The sequence below is a fragment of the Olea europaea genome, chromosome 14 (genome assembly GCF_002742605.1).
Source record: "Olea europaea var. sylvestris chromosome 14, O_europaea_v1, whole genome shotgun sequence".
Lineage (NCBI taxonomy): Eukaryota > Viridiplantae > Streptophyta > Magnoliopsida > Lamiales > Oleaceae > Olea > Olea europaea.
Genome location: NC_036250.1, coordinates 528,236 through 549,668, shown reverse-complemented (window position 1 = coordinate 549,668; position 21,433 = coordinate 528,236). Strand labels below are relative to the sequence as shown.

Genomic DNA, 21,433 nt, shown 5'->3' with positions numbered 1-21,433 from the left:
GGGGGGGGGGGGGGGGGGATATGAATAGTGAAAAGTGTTCATTGCCATTTATTTGAATTGACAATTTATATTTAACAAAAAAAATTTGTTATATGATTGAAAAGAAATAATTCCATTATTTTCCTTTATTGTAGTATCTTGACAATTTGTGATTCCCAAATTCTTAGGTCATGGATTCTTTACGACCCACTTAAATCTTTGAATGTATTTCTTTTCATGAAATAATTGGATAACTTACAATTGATTTCTAGAAGCCAGAGATATCTATGAGATTTTTGATGAAATCTTTTTCTTGATTATTTATGTTCTACATTAACACTATATAATCTGATTTTCGTATTTATATTTTATCAAAAAGCCCCTAAACTTTCAAATAGTTGACTGTTTTGTCTTCTTTTTTAATAATTGTGCATAATTGTAAAACAAGACATAACTTACCACTTATTCATATATGTCATTGCTAATTGAAACTTTATCACAAGCAAATTTTTCCCTACCAAAATTTTTGAAACTTATAGAAATCCACTTAAGAGTCACGTGTTGCTCGAGTATCTCTATTTTATTTTTGTGACAAAAAAAGTAATCTAATTTTGTGCCAAAAAAAAAATAATAATAATAATAGTTCCATATGTGATGAGATTTTAACTGAATTTTAGACAAATATTAAAATAAGACCCATCGCATTTAATAAAAGAAATGAATCAATCAATATTGTCCTGTACAAATAAAAGAATACTGAGTAATTAATTGGATATTAATAATGTAACATTCTCAACGTCTTCGATCATTTTACAAATCAAACTCTAGTTAAAAGAAAGAAGTCTGGCACACGAGGAAAGTTAGGAAGACAATATAAAACATATCAATGTTAACAAGTACAATGACATATTCTAAGATAAAACCTCTACAGCATTTCCATCATCTAAAGATCCATCCTTGAATTAGTAGCATGTTCTCAGATGTATATGTTTGAGACTAAAATTAGAATGTTTGAAGACATTCATACATATGATCTCGATACATTTGTACCTGTGGCAAAAGAACCAAGGAAACTCATCAGATATTTAAAGGGCAAAGTGAGTACAGAGACTTGAGATTATATCTAAAGAAAGAAAAATACTAAGCTTCCAACAAATTTGAGGTCAGCTAGGCTCCCTTGAGAGTCATGCTCAAGGGCACGACTTGAAGCAAGGGCGAAGGAGGTATTACGTGTTAACTAATAGCACAGGGAATGCACTGATTGGATCTAAGGTTGTAGGCAAGAATATCAGTCGATAGCCAAGGGCTAAGCCGGAGTCAACTACATGAATCCTTTTACGCGTTCGGTTCAATTCCAAATCTATTGGATGATTTAAGCAACTACAACATGCCATATTAGTTATGGTCTGCCCTTCCCTATTTTCACTTGTTGGACCGATAACATGATACTCTTATGAACGGAACTTTTGATAAATCTATGCAAAACATCTTTCAAGCATCTAAGTCGCCAGCCTTCTATTTATCCTCAATCAACACAGCCTCCAATCGTGTAACAACAAGTCATAAAACCCATGACACCTGCCTCTTTTGATATGATCCAGGAGTCGAGCCCAACGAAGGCAAGTGCGAGACGAGACCCGTTAATAGTCGATGGTGGACCAATGACGCGATCAAAGGTAAAGCAAGTGAAACAAGCTATAGGATTGCTCGTTCAAGAAACCATTGATGGAACCTGTTCGGGACTCAAAATGGAGCAACTTTCATGTTTGGGTCGAAGGCCGAATCAACTTGGATCAATTTGTTATCAAGCGACGAAATCGGAGGCTGAAAACAAGCCTGTGCGGCATGTGACCACACGGTGACATACCGAAAATCAAAACACCAATTCTTGTTAAACCATGCGACCGCATGAAAATACACCATGCGGCCGCACAAGCCAAAAAAATTGGCGAATTTTCTAATTTTGGCCGAATTTCCTAATTTCGATAGAATTCTTATGAAATCAAATTATTACCATAATTTGATGGATTTTGGACTTTTTACTCATTAGTATAAATAGGAGAATATTTTTCATTGTAAAGACTTTTGACGTTTACTTAATATTATAGAGAGAGAATTTGTTCTTTCAGTTTCTTGTTCTTCTTGAACAATCTTGGAACATATCAAGATTCAATTTCTTGTAGCGTTCTAAACAATCGGATTGTGGGTTCTTTTAATTGTAATCAAGGGTTTTAAGTTCTTCGCTAATCTATGGTTTCTTGGTTCAATTCATGGGATTCAAGATCCAAAACCGGGTTAGTATTGGCGTTCTTGGGTTCCGCATCAATCTCGTTGTGGATTTCGTAGTTTTCATTGCTACGGGGTTCGCATCAGTTGGTATCAAAACTTTGGCTCCAATTTAATTAGGTTATATCCTTTGTTTTCTAATTTTTTTCAATTCCTTGTGTTCTTGTGTCCAGAAGGTTTTCTTAATCCTTTGATCCAAAAGTTTCATCAAAAATTTTTAAATTCCGTTTCTGGGCTCAATTTTCGCCCAAATCAGTTTTTGTTTTCTTCGTTGGTTTTGTTATTGATTTTCGGATCTAAAAATAAATAAAAATAAAAATAATTACTGTTCATTCGTACAGTAAAAAAAATTTGTTAAATATTATTGATCCGTCAAATACCAACTTTTATTATTCAATATTGTTTCTAAATTATTTGGACACATTGAATCATTCCATTCCTTCAATTCAAGTCAAGTTTTAAAAGTTTTCTTTGAGTCATTTGTTACATTATTGAGTCACATCCGATTTGGGGAATTCTACACGATTTGATTGATTGATTGAGTTCATTGATTGTTCCTAGAAGCAATTGTTGAAAGAATTGAGTGATAAAAGGCATAGAGGTGAGCTTAATAGAGGGTAAAAGCCCTTGTGTGTTTCCGAGTGACTTTTGGTGAGGCAGTAAAATAAAATCTTTAGTGTTAGGATGTCAGAAAGGGCAGAATCAAATTCAAGCCGACAAGGCAATAATAGCAATGCATCGTAGGATTTGGTGCAGAGGTTTGAGAGGGCATTTGGAAATGTGAGAGATAGATTGGAGAAGCAGGCGGTTTGGATGAATAGATTAGATACATCGGTGGCTAATCTTAGTCGGGAGCATCGAGTGGATGTATCCAATGCCAGAGGACCGGATAGATGGGAGCCTAGGAGGGAAATACGAGAGGAGTATGGATATGGGAGTGACATGGGCGAAGATGAATTTCACGGTGTTGAGATGGGAAGGATGAGGAATAGAGGCGATAGGTTCGACAGACAGGGTCAGAATGATCGCGAGGAGGAGTTGGATGGAAACTTGAGAAATATAAAAATGACAGTTCCTTTATTCAAAGGAAGGAGTGATCTCGAGGCATACCTAGAGTGGGAAAGGAAGGTTGAAATGATCTTCGAGTGTTATAACTACTCGGAGGAGAAAAAGGTGAAGTTAGCAGTTTTGGAGTTCAGTGACTATGTAATTTCATGGTGGGATCAAGTGATTACTTCACAACGTAGGAGTGGGGAAAGACCAATCAACACTTGGGAGGAATTGAAGTCATTGATGAGAAAGAGGTTTGTTCCTAGCCACTATTATCGAGAGATTCATCAAAAACTATAAGGTCTATATCAAGGGTCAAAAAGTGTAGAGGACTATCATAAGGAGATGAAAATACTCATGATTAGGGCCAATGTGGTGGAGGATCGGGACGCTACCATGGCACGATTCTTGAATGAGTTGAATAGGAAAATTGCCAATGTAGTTGAGTTGCAACATTATGTGGAGTTGGAAGACATGTTGCATGTGGCTATGAAGGTAGAGAGACAACTGAAGAGGAAAGGGTCAGCTAGGCAGTCGTTAGGAACTTCGAGTGTTAATCCTTCTTGGAAGCCAGGGTGGAACAACAACAACAAAGGTGATAAAGTTGTACCTAAAGGTAGGAATGAGTGGCAGAAAGGGAAAAAAGAAAGTGCTAGCAAAACAGCACCCAAAACAGATTCACAACCATCAAGGAATCGAGACATCAAGTGTTTCAAATACTTGGGGTCAGGGCACATTGCTTCTCAATGCCCAAATAAACAGGTAATGGTGTTGTTGGATAATGGAGAGGTGGTGAGTGAAAGTGAAGGAGAGTTTGAGGACATGCCTGCATTGGAGGACGTTGAAGAAGAAAAATTGGAGTTTGCTGTTGGGAAATCGTTAATGTCAAGAAGAGCTCTTAACACTCAAGTCAAAGTGGATGATTCGAAGCAGCAGCAAGAAAATATATTCCACACACGTTGTTACGTCAACGATAAGGTATGTAATATGATTATTGATGGTGGGAGTTGCACGAATGTAGCTAGCACAACTTTAGTTGAGAAATTAGGACTAGCATTGTTAAGACACCCTAGGCCTTATAAGTTGCAATGGTTGAATGAAAGTGGGGAAGTTAGGGTGAATAGAAGAGTTTTAATTAATTTCTCAATTGGGAGTTATAGTGACAAAGTAGTATGTGATGTGGTGCCTATGCATGTGGGTCATATCTTGTTAGGAAGGCCATGGCAATATGATAGAAGGGTCACACATGATGGTTATAGGAATCGTTATAGCTTTGTCAAGGATGGGAAGACTATTACTCTTGCACCATTAACACCGGCACAAGTGTATCGAGATCAAATCAAGCTGAAAAGTGAGGAAGACGAGAGAATAAGAGAGTCAAGAAAAAGGAGAGGTAATAGTGAAACCATCAATAAGAGAGAAAATAGTGAGGTGGCTGAGAGTGGAGAAAAGAGAGAGAAGCCACATGAGCGGAGAGAAAAGGAGTCAGTTGAGAGGAGAGAAAAAGAGTCAGCTGAGCGGAGAGAAAAGCCAAAGGTCAACTTCTATGCAAAAGAGAGTGAGTTGAAAAAGGCTATGAGCGATAATAGGCAAATGATATTGTTAGTGTACAAGGAATCCCTCCTCAATTTTGAGGATTCTGACACATTCCTCTCTAGTTTGGTTAAGTCTTTATTGTAGGAGTTCGACGATGTGTTTCCTGAGGAGATGCCAAGTGGATTGCCACCAATCAGAGGCATCGAGCACCAGATTGACTTTGTATCCGGAGTTGTCATGCCGAATCGACCAGCTTACCGAAACAATCCCGATGAGACGAAGGAGCTTCAAAAGCAAGTGGAGGAGTTGATGAGCAAAGGTTATGTCAGGGAGAGCATGAGTCCATGTGTTGTACCTGTTTTGTTGGTGCCTAAGAAGGACGGGACTTGGAGAATGTGCGTGGATTGCCGAGCTATCAACAATATCACGGTAAAGTATCGTCACCCAATACCTAAGCTAGATGATATGCTTGATGAGTTGCATGGTGCTTGCATTTTTAGTAAGATTGATCTTAAGAGTGGGTATCATCAAATTCGCATGCGGGAGGGTGATGAATGGAAAACGGCGTTTAAGACTAAGTATGGATTGTATGAATGGTTAGTTATGCCGTTTGGACTCACTAATACACTGAACACTTTTATGCGTTTAATGAACCATATTTTGCGTGCTTTTATTGGAAAATTTGTTGTAATTTATTTTGATGACATCTTAATCTATAGCAAAAACCTAGATGAACATTTAGAACATTTAAATTGTGTGCTTATTGTGTTGCGAAAGAAACAACTGTATGCTAATTTCAAAAAGTGCACATTTTGCATGGATAGAGTTGTTTTCTTAGGATTTGTGGTTAGTGCTCACAGGGTGAAAGTCGATGAAGAAAAGATAAAAGCTATTAAAGAATGGCCAACACCTAAAACTATAACTGAAGTTAGGAGTTTTCATGGATTGGCTAGTTTTTATAGGCGATTTGTAAGAGATTTTAGCACCATCACCACACCGTTGACTGAAATAGTAAAGAAGAGTGTAGGTTTCCATTGGGGAGAATCTCAAGAAATTGCATTTAACACAATTAAGGATAAGCTATGTAAAGCACCTGTTTTGGCATTACCAAATTTTGATAAAACATTCGAGGTTGAAAGTGATGCATCAGGAATAGGTATGGGAGCAATGTTAATGCAGAAAAGGAGACCTATTGCTTACTTTAGTGAAAAGTTGAGTGGGGCAGCATTGAATTATCCGACATATGACAAGTAGTTGTATTCACTTGTTCGAGCATTGGAGACTTGGCAGCACTACTTATGGCCAAAGGAATTCGTGATACATACCGATCATGAATCTTTAAAGCATTTGTGAGATCAAGGTAAGTTGAACAAAAGACATGCGAGATGGATAGAGTTTATCGAGACATTTCCCTACGTCATCAAGGACAAACAAGGTAACCAAAATATAGTTGCTGATATGTTGTCTCGAAGGTACGTGCTTTTAAATTCATTAAGTACTAAATTACTTGGTTCCGAACATATTAAGGGCATGCATGAATCTGATTGTGATTTTTCTAGTATTTATGCTTCATGTGACAAAGGTGCATTTGATAAATTCTATAGGTATGAAGGATATTTGTTTAGGAAGATAAGTTGTGCATTTCTAATTGTTCTTTGCGTGAATTATTAGTAAGGGAAGCACATGGGGGTGGTTTAATGGGACACTTCGGGGTTCAAAAGACTTTAGACATGTTAGGGAAACATTTTTATTGGCCTAAAATGCGACATGACGTAGAACAAATATGTGGAAAGTGCATAGCTTGTAAAAAGGCTAAGTCTAAGGTTCAACCTCATGGTTTGTATACTCCTTTGCCTGTACCTAGTGAACTTTGAGTAGACATATCTATAGACTTTGTGTTAGGTTTGCCTAGGACAAAAAGGGGTCGGGATTCAATATTTGTAGTGGTCGATAGGTTTAGTAAGATGACGCACTTCGTACCATGTCATAAAACTGACGATACTACTAATATTGCAGACTTATTCTTTAGGGAAATAGTACGTTTACATGGAGTACCTAAAAGTATAGTGTCTGATAGAGATGTGAAGTTTTTGAGTCATTTTTGGCGTGTTCTGTGGAGTGAGGTAGGAACTAAGTTATTATTTTCTACAACTTGTCACCCACAAACAGATGGACAAAGTGAGGTAGTTGATCGAACTATGACTCAACTACTTAGGACAATGATCAATAAAAATCTGAAATCATGGGAAGAGTGTTTACCGTTTATAGAGTTTGCATATAATCGAGCTACACATTCTACTACTTCGTTTTCTCCTTTTGAAATTGTTTATGGTTTTAATCCACTAACACCTATGGATTTAATGCATTTGTCTGTGCATGAACGAGGTAGCTTGGATGGGAAACTAAAAGCCGAGATAGTGAAAACACTCCATGAAAAGGTCAGGATGCAGATCGAAGAGAAAGGAAAGCTGATTGCATCAAAAGCAAATAGAGGAAGAAGACGCGTTACATTTGAGCCTGGAGATTAGGTCTGGGTGTATTTCAGAAAAGAGCGTTTTCCAGAACAGAGGAAGTCAAAATTGCAAATACAAGACGATGGACCGTTTCAAATCATCGAGAGGATCAATGACAATGCGTACAAAGTGGATTTACCTGGTGAGTATAATGTTTCCGCTACTTTTAATGTATCTGATCTCTCTCTGTTTGATGCAGGTTCAGATTCGAGGACGAATCCTTTTGAAGAGGGAGGGGATGATATGATCCAGGAGTCGAGCCCAACGAAGGCAAGTGCGAGAGGAGACTCGTTGATAATCGATGGCGAACCAATGACGCGATCAAGGGCAAAGCAAGTGAAACAAGCGATGGGATTGCTCGTTCAAGAAACCATTGATGGAATTATGTTCGAGACTCAAAATGGAGCAACTTTCATGTTCGGGTCGAAGGCCGAATCAACTTGGATCAGGCCGCACAAGCAAAACCCCATGCAGCTGCACGGTGGCATATCGAAAATCAAAACACCAATTCTTGTTGAACCATGCGACCGCATGGAAATACACCATGCGGCCGCACAAACCAAAAAAATTGGCGAATTTTCTAATTTTGACCGAATTTTCTAGTTTCGATAGAATTCTTATGAAATCAAATTATTACCATAATTTGATAAATTTTGGACGTTTTTACTCATTAGTATAAATAGGAGAATATTTTTCATTGTAAAGACTTTTGACTTTTGCTTAATATTATAGAAAGAGAATTTGTTCTTTCAATTTCTTGTTCTTCTTGAACAATCTTGGAACTTATCAAGATTCAATTTCTTGTAGCGTTTTAAACAATCGGATCGTGGGTTCTTTTAATTGTAATCAAGGGGTTTTAGGTTTTTCGCTAATTTAGGGTTTCTTGGTTCAATTCTTGGGGTTCAAAATCCAAAATCGAGTTAGTATTAGCGTTCTTGGGTTCCACATCAATCTCGTTGTGGGTTTCGTAGTTTCCATTGCTACGGGGTTGGCATCATCTTTGATATTGATATGTCCAATAAATGAATTTCAAGTCCACTCACGTTTACTTACAACTAAAATGGTTTCAACCACATTTCAAATCATTAAATTTACTATGAGATTTACAGATTCATGTTAGAAGGCTTTCTGTGTCAAAATCGGATGTAATTTATTTGGAATGTGCCCAAGATATCCACTATAAGTCTATAACTCTACTTAATTTAAGAATTCTCTTCGCCCATAATTGTTTTCATCCTTTTCCACCTATATGCAAAAGAATATACTTAACATGAAACTTATTTATAATGTCACACAAATTAATTGTGTACAAAATGAATTTATTTTTAATCATTTTTATTTCAAGAATTAGAAATTCAAAAACTAAAAGATCCAACTTGAAAAAGTTAAATCAAAATTTACTTTTTATACACCTGCTCAATAATGCAAAACACAAGAATCTCAAGTATCTCGTCAAAAATGTTACGTTGTCAAATTTAATTATTTTCAGATCCAACTCGAAGAGATGTTAATGCACAGGAGATATGAAGAACTCAGAGACATTGGCAACTCATTGCAAGAAATTTCTTTCCGGTAGCAACAAGTCAATGACAGATGATCATAAGCCGGACAATTTGCTTCTCGTTGTCATTCTTGTTATAAGCTTAAAAATTGAGTCAATTAAACAAGAATATCAAGAGAATATCCACAGGAAGCCCCAGTTTATACTGAAATCATCTAATCTTCACAATACAGCATGAGTAAGACCATATATTGGTATTTCTGAAATGTCTCTAAGTTATAGTATATACACAAGCACATGCATGTACAAACACAAAGTAGTTCACCTGCTTATTATTGACGGAAAAAAGGGTATTCCAGCCAGTTAATCTCACCAAATTTCCGATATTATTTATGCTGATTACTGAGCCGGGTTCAAATAGCTTTTGTCAAAAGACTTTCCTTTTTAACATTCTTTGTACAAGTCGACTTCCATTTCAGTATGACAATTCTGAATTATAATATCATATTATCTTTGACTCGAGTTTGTGACCTATACATACACTATATCGTCATTACCAGTGACACAAAAAAAAAATAATAACAAATAAAAATAAAAAAATCCTAGGTGAAGAAACTTGAGAGTGTGACGGAATTCTTGGAACCAATAGAAAGGTTACTTTCAAATCTCTAATAACAAAGAGAAGAAAAGGAGATTTTGTTCTTTATTTTGAAAGGAAAGTAGAAGGGATAATTGAAATTTAAGTTGAAGTTAAAAAAAAAATTCTTTCATTCCACCCTCCACAAATGCACGTTAAGTACTGTGGCATTAGTGATTACAAAGTGGATTTACCTGGTGAGTATAATGTTTCCGCTACTTTTAATGTATCTGATCTCTCTCTGTTTGATGCAGGTTCAGATTCGAGGACGAATCCTTTTGAAGAGGGAGGGGATGATATGATCCAGGAGTCGAGCCCAACGAAGGCAAGTGCGAGAGGAGACTCGTTGATAATCGATGGCGAACCAATGACGCGATCAAGGGCAAAGCAAGTGAAACAAGCGATGGGATTGCTCGTTCAAGAAACCATTGATGAAATTATGTTCGAGACTCAAAATGGAGCAACTTTCATGTTCGGGTCGAAGGCCGAATCAACTTGGATCAGGCCGCACAAGCAAAACCCCATGCGGCTGCACGGTGGCATATCGAAAATCAAAACACCAATTCTTGTTGAACCATGCGACCGCATGGAAATACACCATGCGGCCGCACAAACCAAAAAAATTGGCGAATTTTCTAATTTTGACCGAATTTTCTAGTTTCGATAGAATTCTTATGAAATCAAATTATTACCATAATTTGATAAATTTTGGACGTTTTTACTCATTAGTATAAATAGGAGAATATTTTTCATTGTAAAGACTTTTGACTTTTGCTTAATATTATAGAAAGAGAATTTGTTCTTTCAATTTCTTGTTCTTCTTGAACAATCTTGGAACTTATCAAGATTCAATTTCTTGTAGCGTTTTAAACAATCGGATCGTGGGTTCTTTTAATTGTAATCAAGGGGTTTTAGGTTTTTCGCTAATTTAGGGTTTCTTGGTTCAATTCTTGGGGTTCAAAATCCAAAATCGAGTTAGTATTAGCGTTCTTGGGTTCCACATCAATCTCGTTGTGGGTTTCGTAGTTTCCATTGCTACGGGGTTGGCATCATCTTTGATATTGATATGTCCAATAAATGAATTTCAAGTCCACTCACGTTTACTTACAACTAAAATGGTTTCAACCACATTTCAAATCATTAAATTTACTATGAGATTTACAGATTCATGTTAGAAGGCTTTCTGTGTCAAAATCGGATGTAATTTATTTGGAATGTGCCCAAGATATCCACTATAAGTCTATAACTCTACTTAATTTAAGAATTCTCTTCGCCCATAATTGTTTTCATCCTTTTCCACCTATATGCAAAAGAATATACTTAACATGAAACTTATTTATAATGTCACACAAATTAATTGTGTACAAAATGAATTTATTTTTAATCATTTTTATTTCAAGAATTAGAAATTCAAAAACTAAAAGATCCAACTTGAAAAAGTTAAATCAAAATTTACTTTTTATACACCTGCTCAATAATGCAAAACACAAGAATCTCAAGTATCTCGTCAAAAATGTTACGTTGTCAAATTTAATTATTTTCAGATCCAACTCGAAGAGATGTTAATGCACAGGAGATATGAAGAACTCAGAGACATTGGCAACTCATTGCAAGAAATTTCTTTCCGGTAGCAACAAGTCAATGACAGATGATCATAAGCCGGACAATTTGCTTCTCGTTGTCATTCTTGTTATAAGCTTAAAAATTGAGTCAATTAAACAAGAATATCAAGAGAATATCCACAGGAAGCCCCAGTTTATACTGAAATCATCTAATCTTCACAATACAGCATGAGTAAGACCATATATTGGTATTTCTGAAATGTCTCTAAGTTATAGTATATACACAAGCACATGCATGTACAAACACAAAGTAGTTCACCTGCTTATTATTGACGGAAAAAAGGGTATTCCAGCCAGTTAATCTCACCAAATTTCCGATATTATTTATGCTGATTACTGAGCCGGGTTCAAATAGCTTTTGTCAAAAGACTTTCCTTTTTAACATTCTTTGTACAAGTCGACTTCCATTTCAGTATGACAATTCTGAATTATAATATCATATTATCTTTGACTCGAGTTTGTGACCTATACATACACTATATCGTCATTACCAGTGACACAAAAAAAAAATAATAACAAATAAAAATAAAAAAATCCTAGGTGAAGAAACTTGAGAGTGTGACGGAATTCTTGGAACCAATAGAAAGGTTACTTTCAAATCTCTAATAACAAAGAGAAGAAAAGGAGATTTTGTTCTTTATTTTGAAAGGAAAGTAGAAGGGATAATTGAAATTTAAGTTGAAGTTAAAAAAAAAATTCTTTCATTCCACCCTCCACAAATGCACGTTAAGTACTGTGGCATTAGTGATGATAGATCACTTGGAAAAAGGCTAGAAATTATATACATACCATAAGGATTGGGAACGAAATTGAGCAAGTAGTCTGTATGATAGCATTGGATTGACCAAGAGTGGCTTTCACATGGCAAGCTCCTCAGTCCTCGGCATAGGCACAGATAGATAAAAAGAATGCACCGAATACATATGAGATTCATCCAGACATCCACCTATGTCTTTGCACTGTCTGTCTGTCTATTTGAACCATCTGTCTTTCTGGTTGACTTTTGGTTTGCACGTGAAGACCCAATGGCTCCCAAAGCATCAAGGAAAAACCTTTTGTTTGGGATAATGCCATCTCTGTCCATACACGTCAACAATTTCTGTAGTAGCTCCTTCATGTCAGCTTTAGTGTAGGCTTTGTAAAGAAGTTTGTAAGTGGAGGAATCAATGGGAAACAGTCTTGAAGTATGTGCACTTTCAAAAAGCATGTCGGCTTCCATAGGCAAGCCATTCATGCAATAGACATCAAGCATCGCATTCAGAGTCGAGACCTTTTTCTCCTCAGATTCAACCACCTGCTGAAATATCTCTCTTGCCCGTGAAACATAGTCACAGTATCCATACATCATAATAAGACACTCATATGTGATAAAGTTTGGTTTGTATCCCATATCAGTCATTTTCTGGAAAGCTAACTCCGCTTTCTCCCTGAGACGTGCTTTTCCATAGTTTGTGATCATAGAATTGAATGTAGGAAGTGTTGGTTTGTGCTTAGAACGCAGCAGGCTCTTGAAAACTTGTTCCATCTTTTCAAATTCCTGCTTCCTCCCATAGGAATCAATCAATAAATTAAATGTGATGATGTCTGGCTTCAACTGATTGCTCTTCATCATAGAAAGCACAGACTCCATTTCCCTGATCATCCCATTTTTTCCATAGGCGTCCATCACACCGTTAAATGTGAAGATATCTGGTGTCACAATGCTATCATTTAGATCTTTAAACAATATATTAACCTGATCAACATTTTTTGCCTGAGCAAAAGCTCGCAAAAGAATGTTATATGTTACAATACTGGGTTTACAACGTTCCATACCCTTCATCTTGTCAAAGTACCCCAGAGCCTTGGACAATGCCTTGGATTTATCCCGGGAGTGAAGGTGGGCAGAGATCAGTGCATTGTAGACCGACGTATCAGGCCTACAACCACTATTACGCATCTCAGAAAAAAGCCACATGGCCATCCGAGTTTGGCCCTTTTTTCCCATAACTGATATCAACTTAGAATATACCCCATTATCTGCTATGTACCATCGTTGTTTTTGCATCCATCTGAACACCTGAATATTAGATATATTAGTGAAGAAAGCCTTTATTTTCGTTATTGAGAACAATATTTTAATAGAGACTACAATAGTAATGGAGGATACAAGGAGGGGGTAACCCTTTACCTTAGATTTCTGTGTAAACCAAGATATTAAATGCCTCAAAATTTGCTTTACCACCCCCTAAATATTTTTGTCCAGTCGCTTATCTCCCTCAACACGTACTACTAAGCCAGGACCCATCATCAGTCATCAATGCAACATAAGCCACATAAATTACAAGAATAACCATACTCTTCTATCTAGTTTGACAGAGAAAACAGAAATGAATAATTTTGAAAGTTTAAATGCAAAGATGGAATAGGTAAGACTGCCAATACTCTTCTATCTAGCTTTATGAATGCAGGTGTTGTCCATACAGCTGATTCTTTTTATTATTTTCAAACTCAAATATAAGTTTCATTGCTTGAATTTCAATCAACATTTGAGTAAAATAATGCATTTGTCAAAGGAGAGTCGACCTCCCGTAATTAATTAAATTACTGTCGCATTGCAATAACTCAGTGATTTTATAGGATATCAACCTTTACACTTAAAGCATGTCAGCAAAGTGTTTTTAAACGGTTTAAACTATAAATAGATAGAAATTAGAGGTAGTTAAGTGGATAGAACCTGTGGGTTTCCTCAAAATGTGTAGATAAAAAGTGATTTGAGTGTTTATAAACATGAGCTCATAGGCTTAGTAATGCATGGTCATGTATTAAAGTAGAACCCGGAATGTATTTTTTATTGCAACTGAGGTAATGGGATTGGTAGGCTAAAATGAGAAAATGACATATTGACACCCGAAATAATTAGCAGCATATCGGAAGGAAATAATATTAATCCATTCTTCACCAGCCTCCAAAAAATTCTGGAGATCAAAACACAGCATCTATCCCAACAGCAAGTTCCACTGGCTTTGCACTTATATTAGAATTATATCTACGTGATTAAGGGAGCAGTAATAATATATTTCTTAATTAAACTCCATCACATTAAAAATAATTTTGCGTCTGATATCAAGCATACTTGCATATGACAAACCACCACATATCCATAGGCACTTACATTGACAAGCATACGTTGATATTTAACAAAATCATACATGCTCAAGCACACGAATAAAATTCATCGCACCCCTTAACAGAACAGACGCCACAATAAGAAATCACTGTGAACCAATTAAAATATGCCCTTGGAAAGACCTATGTGAAGAAGTGCATAATATCATCTGATGTAGATAAAATTACAAAGACAAAGCTTGAGACATCAGAATTTCTATCGTAATCTCAAAGAACTCTAGTTCTCCAATGCTTATATAACTCTTAACTGTCCAATTCTATTCATACAAGTTAGAAGGAGACCATTCCTCGCTCCCCCAACAACCACTATTTTCTTTTTTTCACATTCATCTTCAGCATTCTCGGGATTACAGTACAAGACAGTTGGTCATTGTCAAAAGAATGACATGAAATTCTATGGTTTGTAAAGGGTATGGCTACAGGCCAACGTAAAATGGGCAAAATTCAAAATTCCATCTAAATTGCTAAAATCAACGAAAAATAAAAAGATACAATCCCTTAGATTACTAGAATTGATGGTAATCAACAAGTTCTGTAAATGTACGAAAAAATCGAAAATGATAAAAAAAAAAAAAAAAATGAAATCTTTGACAAGGGGCCAAACCTCAAGGCATTGCAGCCATTTATCATCCTTCCCAAGCTCTTCAAAGAGCATGAAACAATGTTCAGTTCTCAAAAACTTGGCATACTTATCGAGCGTAGTCACCAATGGTTTTTTCTCTCTGAAATTTCTCAAGACTGAACGAACCAGCTCCTCCGCTTCAGAAGATGAAGAGTTCTTTTTATGGGTCTTTTTCGGGCCCGGATTGTTTCTGTGTTGGGTTGGAACGCACATGGAAACGGGTCTGGTTATTGGAAGTGGACATGGGTGTTGAGTGAAAGCATAATTTGGTGAAGAAAAGATGGTGAATTTGGATGTAGGAGAGAGACGCAGGGAGTTAGGTGGGAATGTCAACGAACTCAGGGTCATTCCGGGAATTTAATAATTCGGTGGTGGAAGTGGTGGAGGGTTTTGAGAGGCAGAGCAACCCTCTGGAGAGAGGACAAGAACATAGTCGGAATGGCTAAGCCCCGTACACCTCATTTTGGGAAAATAACGGTCGATCCCTAAACCTTCAGAAGAGTTCAACTTTAGTCACCACATCTTCAAAATGATGAGAACTTTAGTCCCCAACCCTTCCTTTTGTTTGAAGCACACTGGTCCAACAGGCGGGATTTGTCAAAATAAAATTTTCGAAATCGTGAGAGCCAACCAAAATGAACAAATCTTTAACTTATCTAGCACTTTTTGAAGGCGGGGACCAAATTGTAACTTGGGTGAAAGTTTGAGGACATGTTTAGGCTATTTTCCCATTCCTTTTCTTGCAAATGATTATGCGACTCCATTAGGTGGCGGTTAATGGAGAGAAGAAAAACGGAAGGACAAAGGAGAGAAAAAAAAGTTGGGAATTGAACCCGACGTGAATCGAACACGCAACCTTCTGATCTGGAGTCAGACGCGCTACCATTGCGCCACGGATCCACGAGTTGGAAAGAAATGTACTTTGATATATCTTTTACAAATGATATAACGAAAACCAAATCAAACCGTTGATATGTATTATCATTAGATCAACTTGTACTTTACAAAAAATTATAGGTAGTCTATTTCTACGGTTTCTTTAGAAAAATAATGGTTTTGATAAGATAATACTTTTATTAATTAAACAATAAAATTAAAATTAAATTTTACGGTTGAATTTGCATTAATTTATTGGTTAAGCTTGTATTGAGACAAATATATTAGAATTGTAACATTCATATTTAGAAGGTTTCCACTTAATTATTAAGTGAAATTTCAAATCGATTTAAGTGTTATATTTGAAAAGTATATTGGGCATTCTATGCATGTATTAAGTTGCCCTATTATTTGTACAACTATCTATGTAGAGGATTTTAAGAGGTCAATGTGAAATCTCTTTTATTCTTTTGCTTCATTATAATGAGAATCTATCCTGATAAAAAACAGTGTAACTCTCAAGTTGAATGTGAACAACTATAACATGTGGCTACTTTGCTTGTTTCTTGATTCTATTTTTTGTCCATTAACAATTTGAGGAGGATTAGGGCTTAATCTGTAAGGCCAAGATCTAAAACCTCTATGCCACAATTATTTGAATCCTTCAATAACATGAGAACTCATAATTAATTTAATCAACCTGATGTGGACGTAATGTCGACTAGACGAATTTTTTCTTTCATGTGAAATAGACGCATGATTATTGTTGACATCCGAACTCCGATCTAGTATAAACAGTTCACTAACCCTACCTCGGTATAACGTAAGTTTGGCCCACACCCCAAGTCAGAGTTACCCGCCGTTATCTTAGAAAAACATCATGATTATCCCTTGTCACATCACCCTATCAATCAGATACACTTGCCACAGGTGACGTCATCGTCGCCCGGAACAACCAATTCCTAGTCCTCGAACTCGAGCCCCTTATAGGTCATCATTAACTGGGTAATACATTGACACATGACCACCGGCTTCATCGACCAATCACAAGAGAATTTGGCGACCCAAGTTCTGAACTCGGCACTGTTGCTGATTTGATGTAATTTCGGGTAAAACTATGTATAAATAGTTGAATAGGACCATTGTAAAAGCAGAGCGAATTCATATAACGACTTATGACACAATCACACTAAAATGACATCTTTGTGATCTGTTTTAAGCATCAATCACTTTTTTTATTAAAGTTGGTTCAAAATTATCCTTTCTAATTTTGACATCAACAGTTTGGCGTTAGAAGAAGGGCCCTAATTGTGAAAAATAGTTTCATTCGCTCCACAAAAATTTCAAGAGCCATGAGTCATAGCTCAAGTTCCAGAAATCCATTTCACACCCACCCTCATGAAACGAATATACCACTGAGTTCTCCACAACAGCAGGACCCTCAATGATCACAATTAGGGAAACCCTATAAAAATTGACAAATGCAGTGGGACGACTGAAAAGGAGCCAAGCCCATTCGTCCCCACCAGATACCGAGGTGAAATCCCCTATAAGGATAAAGGCAAAGCGTCCCCCCACCAGGAGGACTCTCCACTTTTCAAAAGGAGAATCATCAAGAAGCCAAACCGATGAGGCCAAAAGTAAGAAACCCGAGGCGAGAAGGACTGCAAGTGTGTTTGACAGATTGGGGACCCATCACTCGCTGACTCCTACGCAAGGACAAACCGACCTGAAACGTCCCTTGGAACAAACAGAGCCTGAACTAAGCGCTCTTAAAAAATGCATCGTCGAACTGGAGGCTAAAAATAAAGGTGGCACTAAAGGTTATCAAACCAAATGACATTCCCCCTTCACTGAGGATGTCCTTATGGAACCACTACCTGAAAATTTGAAAATTTCCCAAATCGCCGCATACGAAGGGGATGGTGACCCCCTCAGCTACCTTGACAAATACACCTCGTGGATGGAACTACAGGGGACAAGCAACGCAATCATGTGCCGAGCATTTCCCCTAACTCTAGGAGACAAAGCCCAAAGATGGTTTAGAAGACTACACGAAAGGTCGGTAAAAGATTGGAATGATCTGGCCACGGCATTCTTGGCCCAATTTATAGGCTCCAAGGCTAGAACTACACCCAAAGAACGTCTAGTGAGTATCAAGCAGGGAAGAAGTGAATCCCTCAAAAGCTATCTGAGTAGGTTCAACAAGAAATCCATGGAAGTGAAAAAAATATCTGACGATGCACTCATGGCCGTATTAGCAGGACTAAGATCCAAAACGAGATTCTGGTGGTCAGTACACGAGGACGGTCCAAGGACTTATCACGAGTTCCTGAACTGAGCTGAGAAATACATAAGCGCTGAAAAAGTAACCTCTGACCAAGAGGAAGCAAGACGCGAAATTGACCTCAGTGATGTGGTGAAAGAAAAAAACCAAGTCGCAGTCCTCAACCAGAAAGAAAGAAGGACATGAGAGAAAGAGAATGTCCCAAGGCTCAACCATACAAGTTCCGGGAGTACCACCCGCTCAAAGCCTCCTTGGAAGAGGTATTCACGCAAACCAATACAAAAGAAGCATTTCACAGACCTATAGTCCTAAAGGAGGGACAGGCCGGACAACACGATGGACGATATTACCGATACCATAGGACGATGGGTCACGACACTGATAACTGCCCGGGACTTAAAAGAGAAAGTTGAATCCTTAATTCGAAGAGGTCGGTTACAGAAGTTTGTTGTCAAACCAAAAGAAGCAGATCGACCTACGACGCAGCAACCACTGCTACAGAGGGCTCCCACACGAGCCCAGCAGGCAATCCCTAACCGTAACCCACCCCCACATGCCAAAATCAAAATGATGGTGGGCGAAAATCAGTATATTGAAGGGTCCAAAAGGGCCAGGCGAAGGCAAGCCCGAAGTGCAAAAATCATGTCGAACTACTGGAATCGAACCCCTAAGATAGGCATAGACCCTGAATCGTTCTGGTTCACAAAAGAAGATTCTGAAGGAATCCTTCAAGACCAGAGTGACGCCTTGGTAGTCACAATGACGGTTGTTGGAGTAAAAGTCCACCGCACTCTAGTGGACAATGGAATTTCGGTCAACATACTGTACTCACGAACCTTGAGGCAGTTGGAAATATCGGTCCGCTACCTCCAACCGTATCTAAGGAAGCTACAGGGATTTTCTGGGGATCCTATCGAAGCCCTAGGTCAGATCGTCCTTATTGTAGAGCCGGGCGAAGCTCCTCGCCAAAGAAGAATCCTAGCGAATTTTATGGTGATCGATTTACCGTCCAATTACAATGCAATATCGGGACAGTCCATTTTGCACGAACTAAAGGTTGCCACGTTAATTTATCATTATTGCGTGAAATTTCCCACCCCTTACGGAATTGGAATTATCCAAGGAGATCAAGCCACCGCAAGGGCTTGCAACATCGACCTGCCAAGGCCACAAGTCAACATGCTAAGAAATAGGAAGAACACACAAGCCGAGGAAGCCAAACCAAAGAGACCAATCATTGCAGATCTCTCGGAGATCGACATAACAGAAAAGAATCTCAAAAATGCTATCATCCAAATGAAACCTCCAACCAAACCCAGAGAAGTACAAAGTTCAATCGGAAGGGTTGCCGCCCTCAGTCGGTTCGTCTCCAAATCTACGGACCATTGCAAGCCCTTCTTCGACACGTTACGAGGAGGAAAGAAGTTCGAATGGACCAAAGAATGCCAGGACGCCATTAACGAGCTAAAGAGACAATTAGCCCGACCTCCAGTGCTTTCAAAACCTAAGGCAGGCGAGGCCCTGAAGGTATATTTATCTGTTTCAAAGCATGCCATTAGTGTCGTTCTAACCCAAGAAGAAAATGACGTTCAACATTCGATTTATTACGTAAGTAAAGCGCTTCACGAAGCCGAGCTCAGATATTTGCCTGTAGAAAAACTGGCATTCACCCTGCTGATGGCAGCGCGAAAACTGAGGCTATATTTCTGGAACACTCCATTGAGGTCCTTACCAACTCTCCATTGAGGCAAACGCTACAAAGGCCCAACACCTCTGGACGGATAGTAAAATGGGCAGTAGAGCTCGGATAATTCGACATCAAATACACGCCCCCTTCCTCTATAAAGGGTCAGGCACTTGCCGACTTTGTCTCTGAGTTCTGCAACGTCCCAATTGAAGAACAACAGAAAGAAACCCCTTGAAAACTTTATGTCGGCGGTTCATCCACTGAGAACGATCTGGGGCCGACATTGTATTAATCAACCTTGATCACTGCATATTCTGCGAAGCCTTGCCATTTGACTTCAAAGCCTCAATAATGAGGCTGAGTACGAAGCTCTCATTGCTGGAGCAAGGATGGCCTCAGGACTAGGGATCTCCAACCTAATCCTACACAGCGACTCCCAACTAGTCGTGAATCAGGTCAACGGTGTATATATGGCGAAAGAAGACAGGATGGACAACTACCTACGAGTTGTGAAAAAAGAACTTGAAAGGTTCAACACCACCCAAGTCAAACAAATTCCCCGATCTCAGAACAATCACGCCGATGCACTGGCCACCGGTGAGGGAATCGAGGAGTTCAATAGCATCCCCGTAGGAAGAATATCCCTACCGTCCACCGAGCTGGATTAAGTGGTCCTTATAATGATAGACCCCAAACCAACTTAGCAGGACGAGATCATCGCTTACCTGAAAATCGAAAAAAATCCCGAAAACTCTGCAGAGGCTAGAAAGCTCCGAACAAGGTCGGCTATGTACACTCTCATTGATAATATACTATACAAACGAGGATATTCCACGCCCTTGTTAAGGTGCTTGAACAAAGAGGAAGCTCAGCACGCCCTGCAGGACGTTCACGAAGGAATATGTGGAAACCATTCCGATGGACTCGCACTAGCTCACAAGATCATACGACAAGGATACTTTTGGCCTGCAATAAGACGAGATTCCCTTGAATTTGTCAAAAGATGCAATAAGTGTCAGCGCCTCGCCCCCATCATAAATACTCCACAGCGAGAACTGAACCCAATAACAGCACCTTGGCCCTTTGCAAAATGGGGGGTTGACCTAATTAGATCCATGCTCATTGGAAAAGGAGGGGTAAAATTCGCTATCGTTGCAGTGGTTTATTTCACTAAATGGGCCGAGGCAGAGCCCCTTGCCACCATCACCGAACAGAAAACAAACAACTTTTTGTGGAAATCAGTGATGTGCAGGTTCGACATACCTCACTCCATTATTACGGATAATGAAAAACAGTTCGACAACGCACGACTTTCGGATTTCTGCGAAGAGCTCAGCATCAAGAAACATTTCTCATCACCAAACCATCCACAGGCAAATGGTCAAGTCGAAGTCATTAACAAGATTATTAAGCACACATTGAAAGCAAAACTCGACTTGTTTAAAGGAGGATAGGCCGAAGAACTCCCTAGTGTGTTATGGTCTTATCATACTACTGCAAGGACAAGCACAGGAGAAACTCGTTCTCACTGGTTTTCGGCATAGAGACCGTGATCCCACTAAAAATCAACATTCCTTCGCTGTAAATAACTAATTACGATGAAGAAAGGAACCCCATAGCTCTTCGTACGGAACTCGACCTAACCGAGGAAAAAATGAACAACACCGAA

At 38.3% G+C, this 21,433-nt stretch overlaps 1 protein-coding gene and 1 non-coding gene across 4 annotated transcripts; both read right to left on the bottom strand.

Annotated features, from left to right (window-relative positions):
- Positions 1-663: 663 nt before the first annotated feature.
- Positions 664-15,353, bottom strand: LOC111408678 (pentatricopeptide repeat-containing protein At4g39620, chloroplastic-like). Of its 3 annotated transcripts, XR_002705335.1 has the most exons (4): positions 14,897-15,352; positions 12,940-13,183; positions 11,914-12,813; positions 664-1,029 (listed from the first exon to the last, which is right to left on the bottom strand). XR_002705335.1 is itself a non-coding variant. In XM_023038419.1 (2 exons), the coding sequence occupies exons 1-2, from the start codon at positions 15,260-15,262 to the stop codon at positions 12,071-12,073; spliced, it is 1,479 nt and encodes a 492-aa protein (XP_022894187.1). In that variant the 5' UTR covers positions 15,263-15,353; the 3' UTR covers positions 11,540-12,070. The 3 variants fall into 3 exon arrangements, 1 of the variants encoding a protein (XP_022894187.1); XR_002705334.1 differs by having other exon boundaries at positions 11,914-13,183; positions 14,897-15,353; XM_023038419.1 differs by lacking the exon at positions 664-1,029 and having other exon boundaries at positions 11,540-13,183; positions 14,897-15,353.
- A 389-nt stretch (positions 15,354-15,742) lies between these two features.
- TRNAW-CCA lies at positions 15,743-15,814 on the bottom strand. Its single transcript has one exon. It is a non-coding gene; the product is annotated as a tRNA-Trp (tRNA).
- Positions 15,815-21,433: the final 5,619 nt, after the last annotated feature.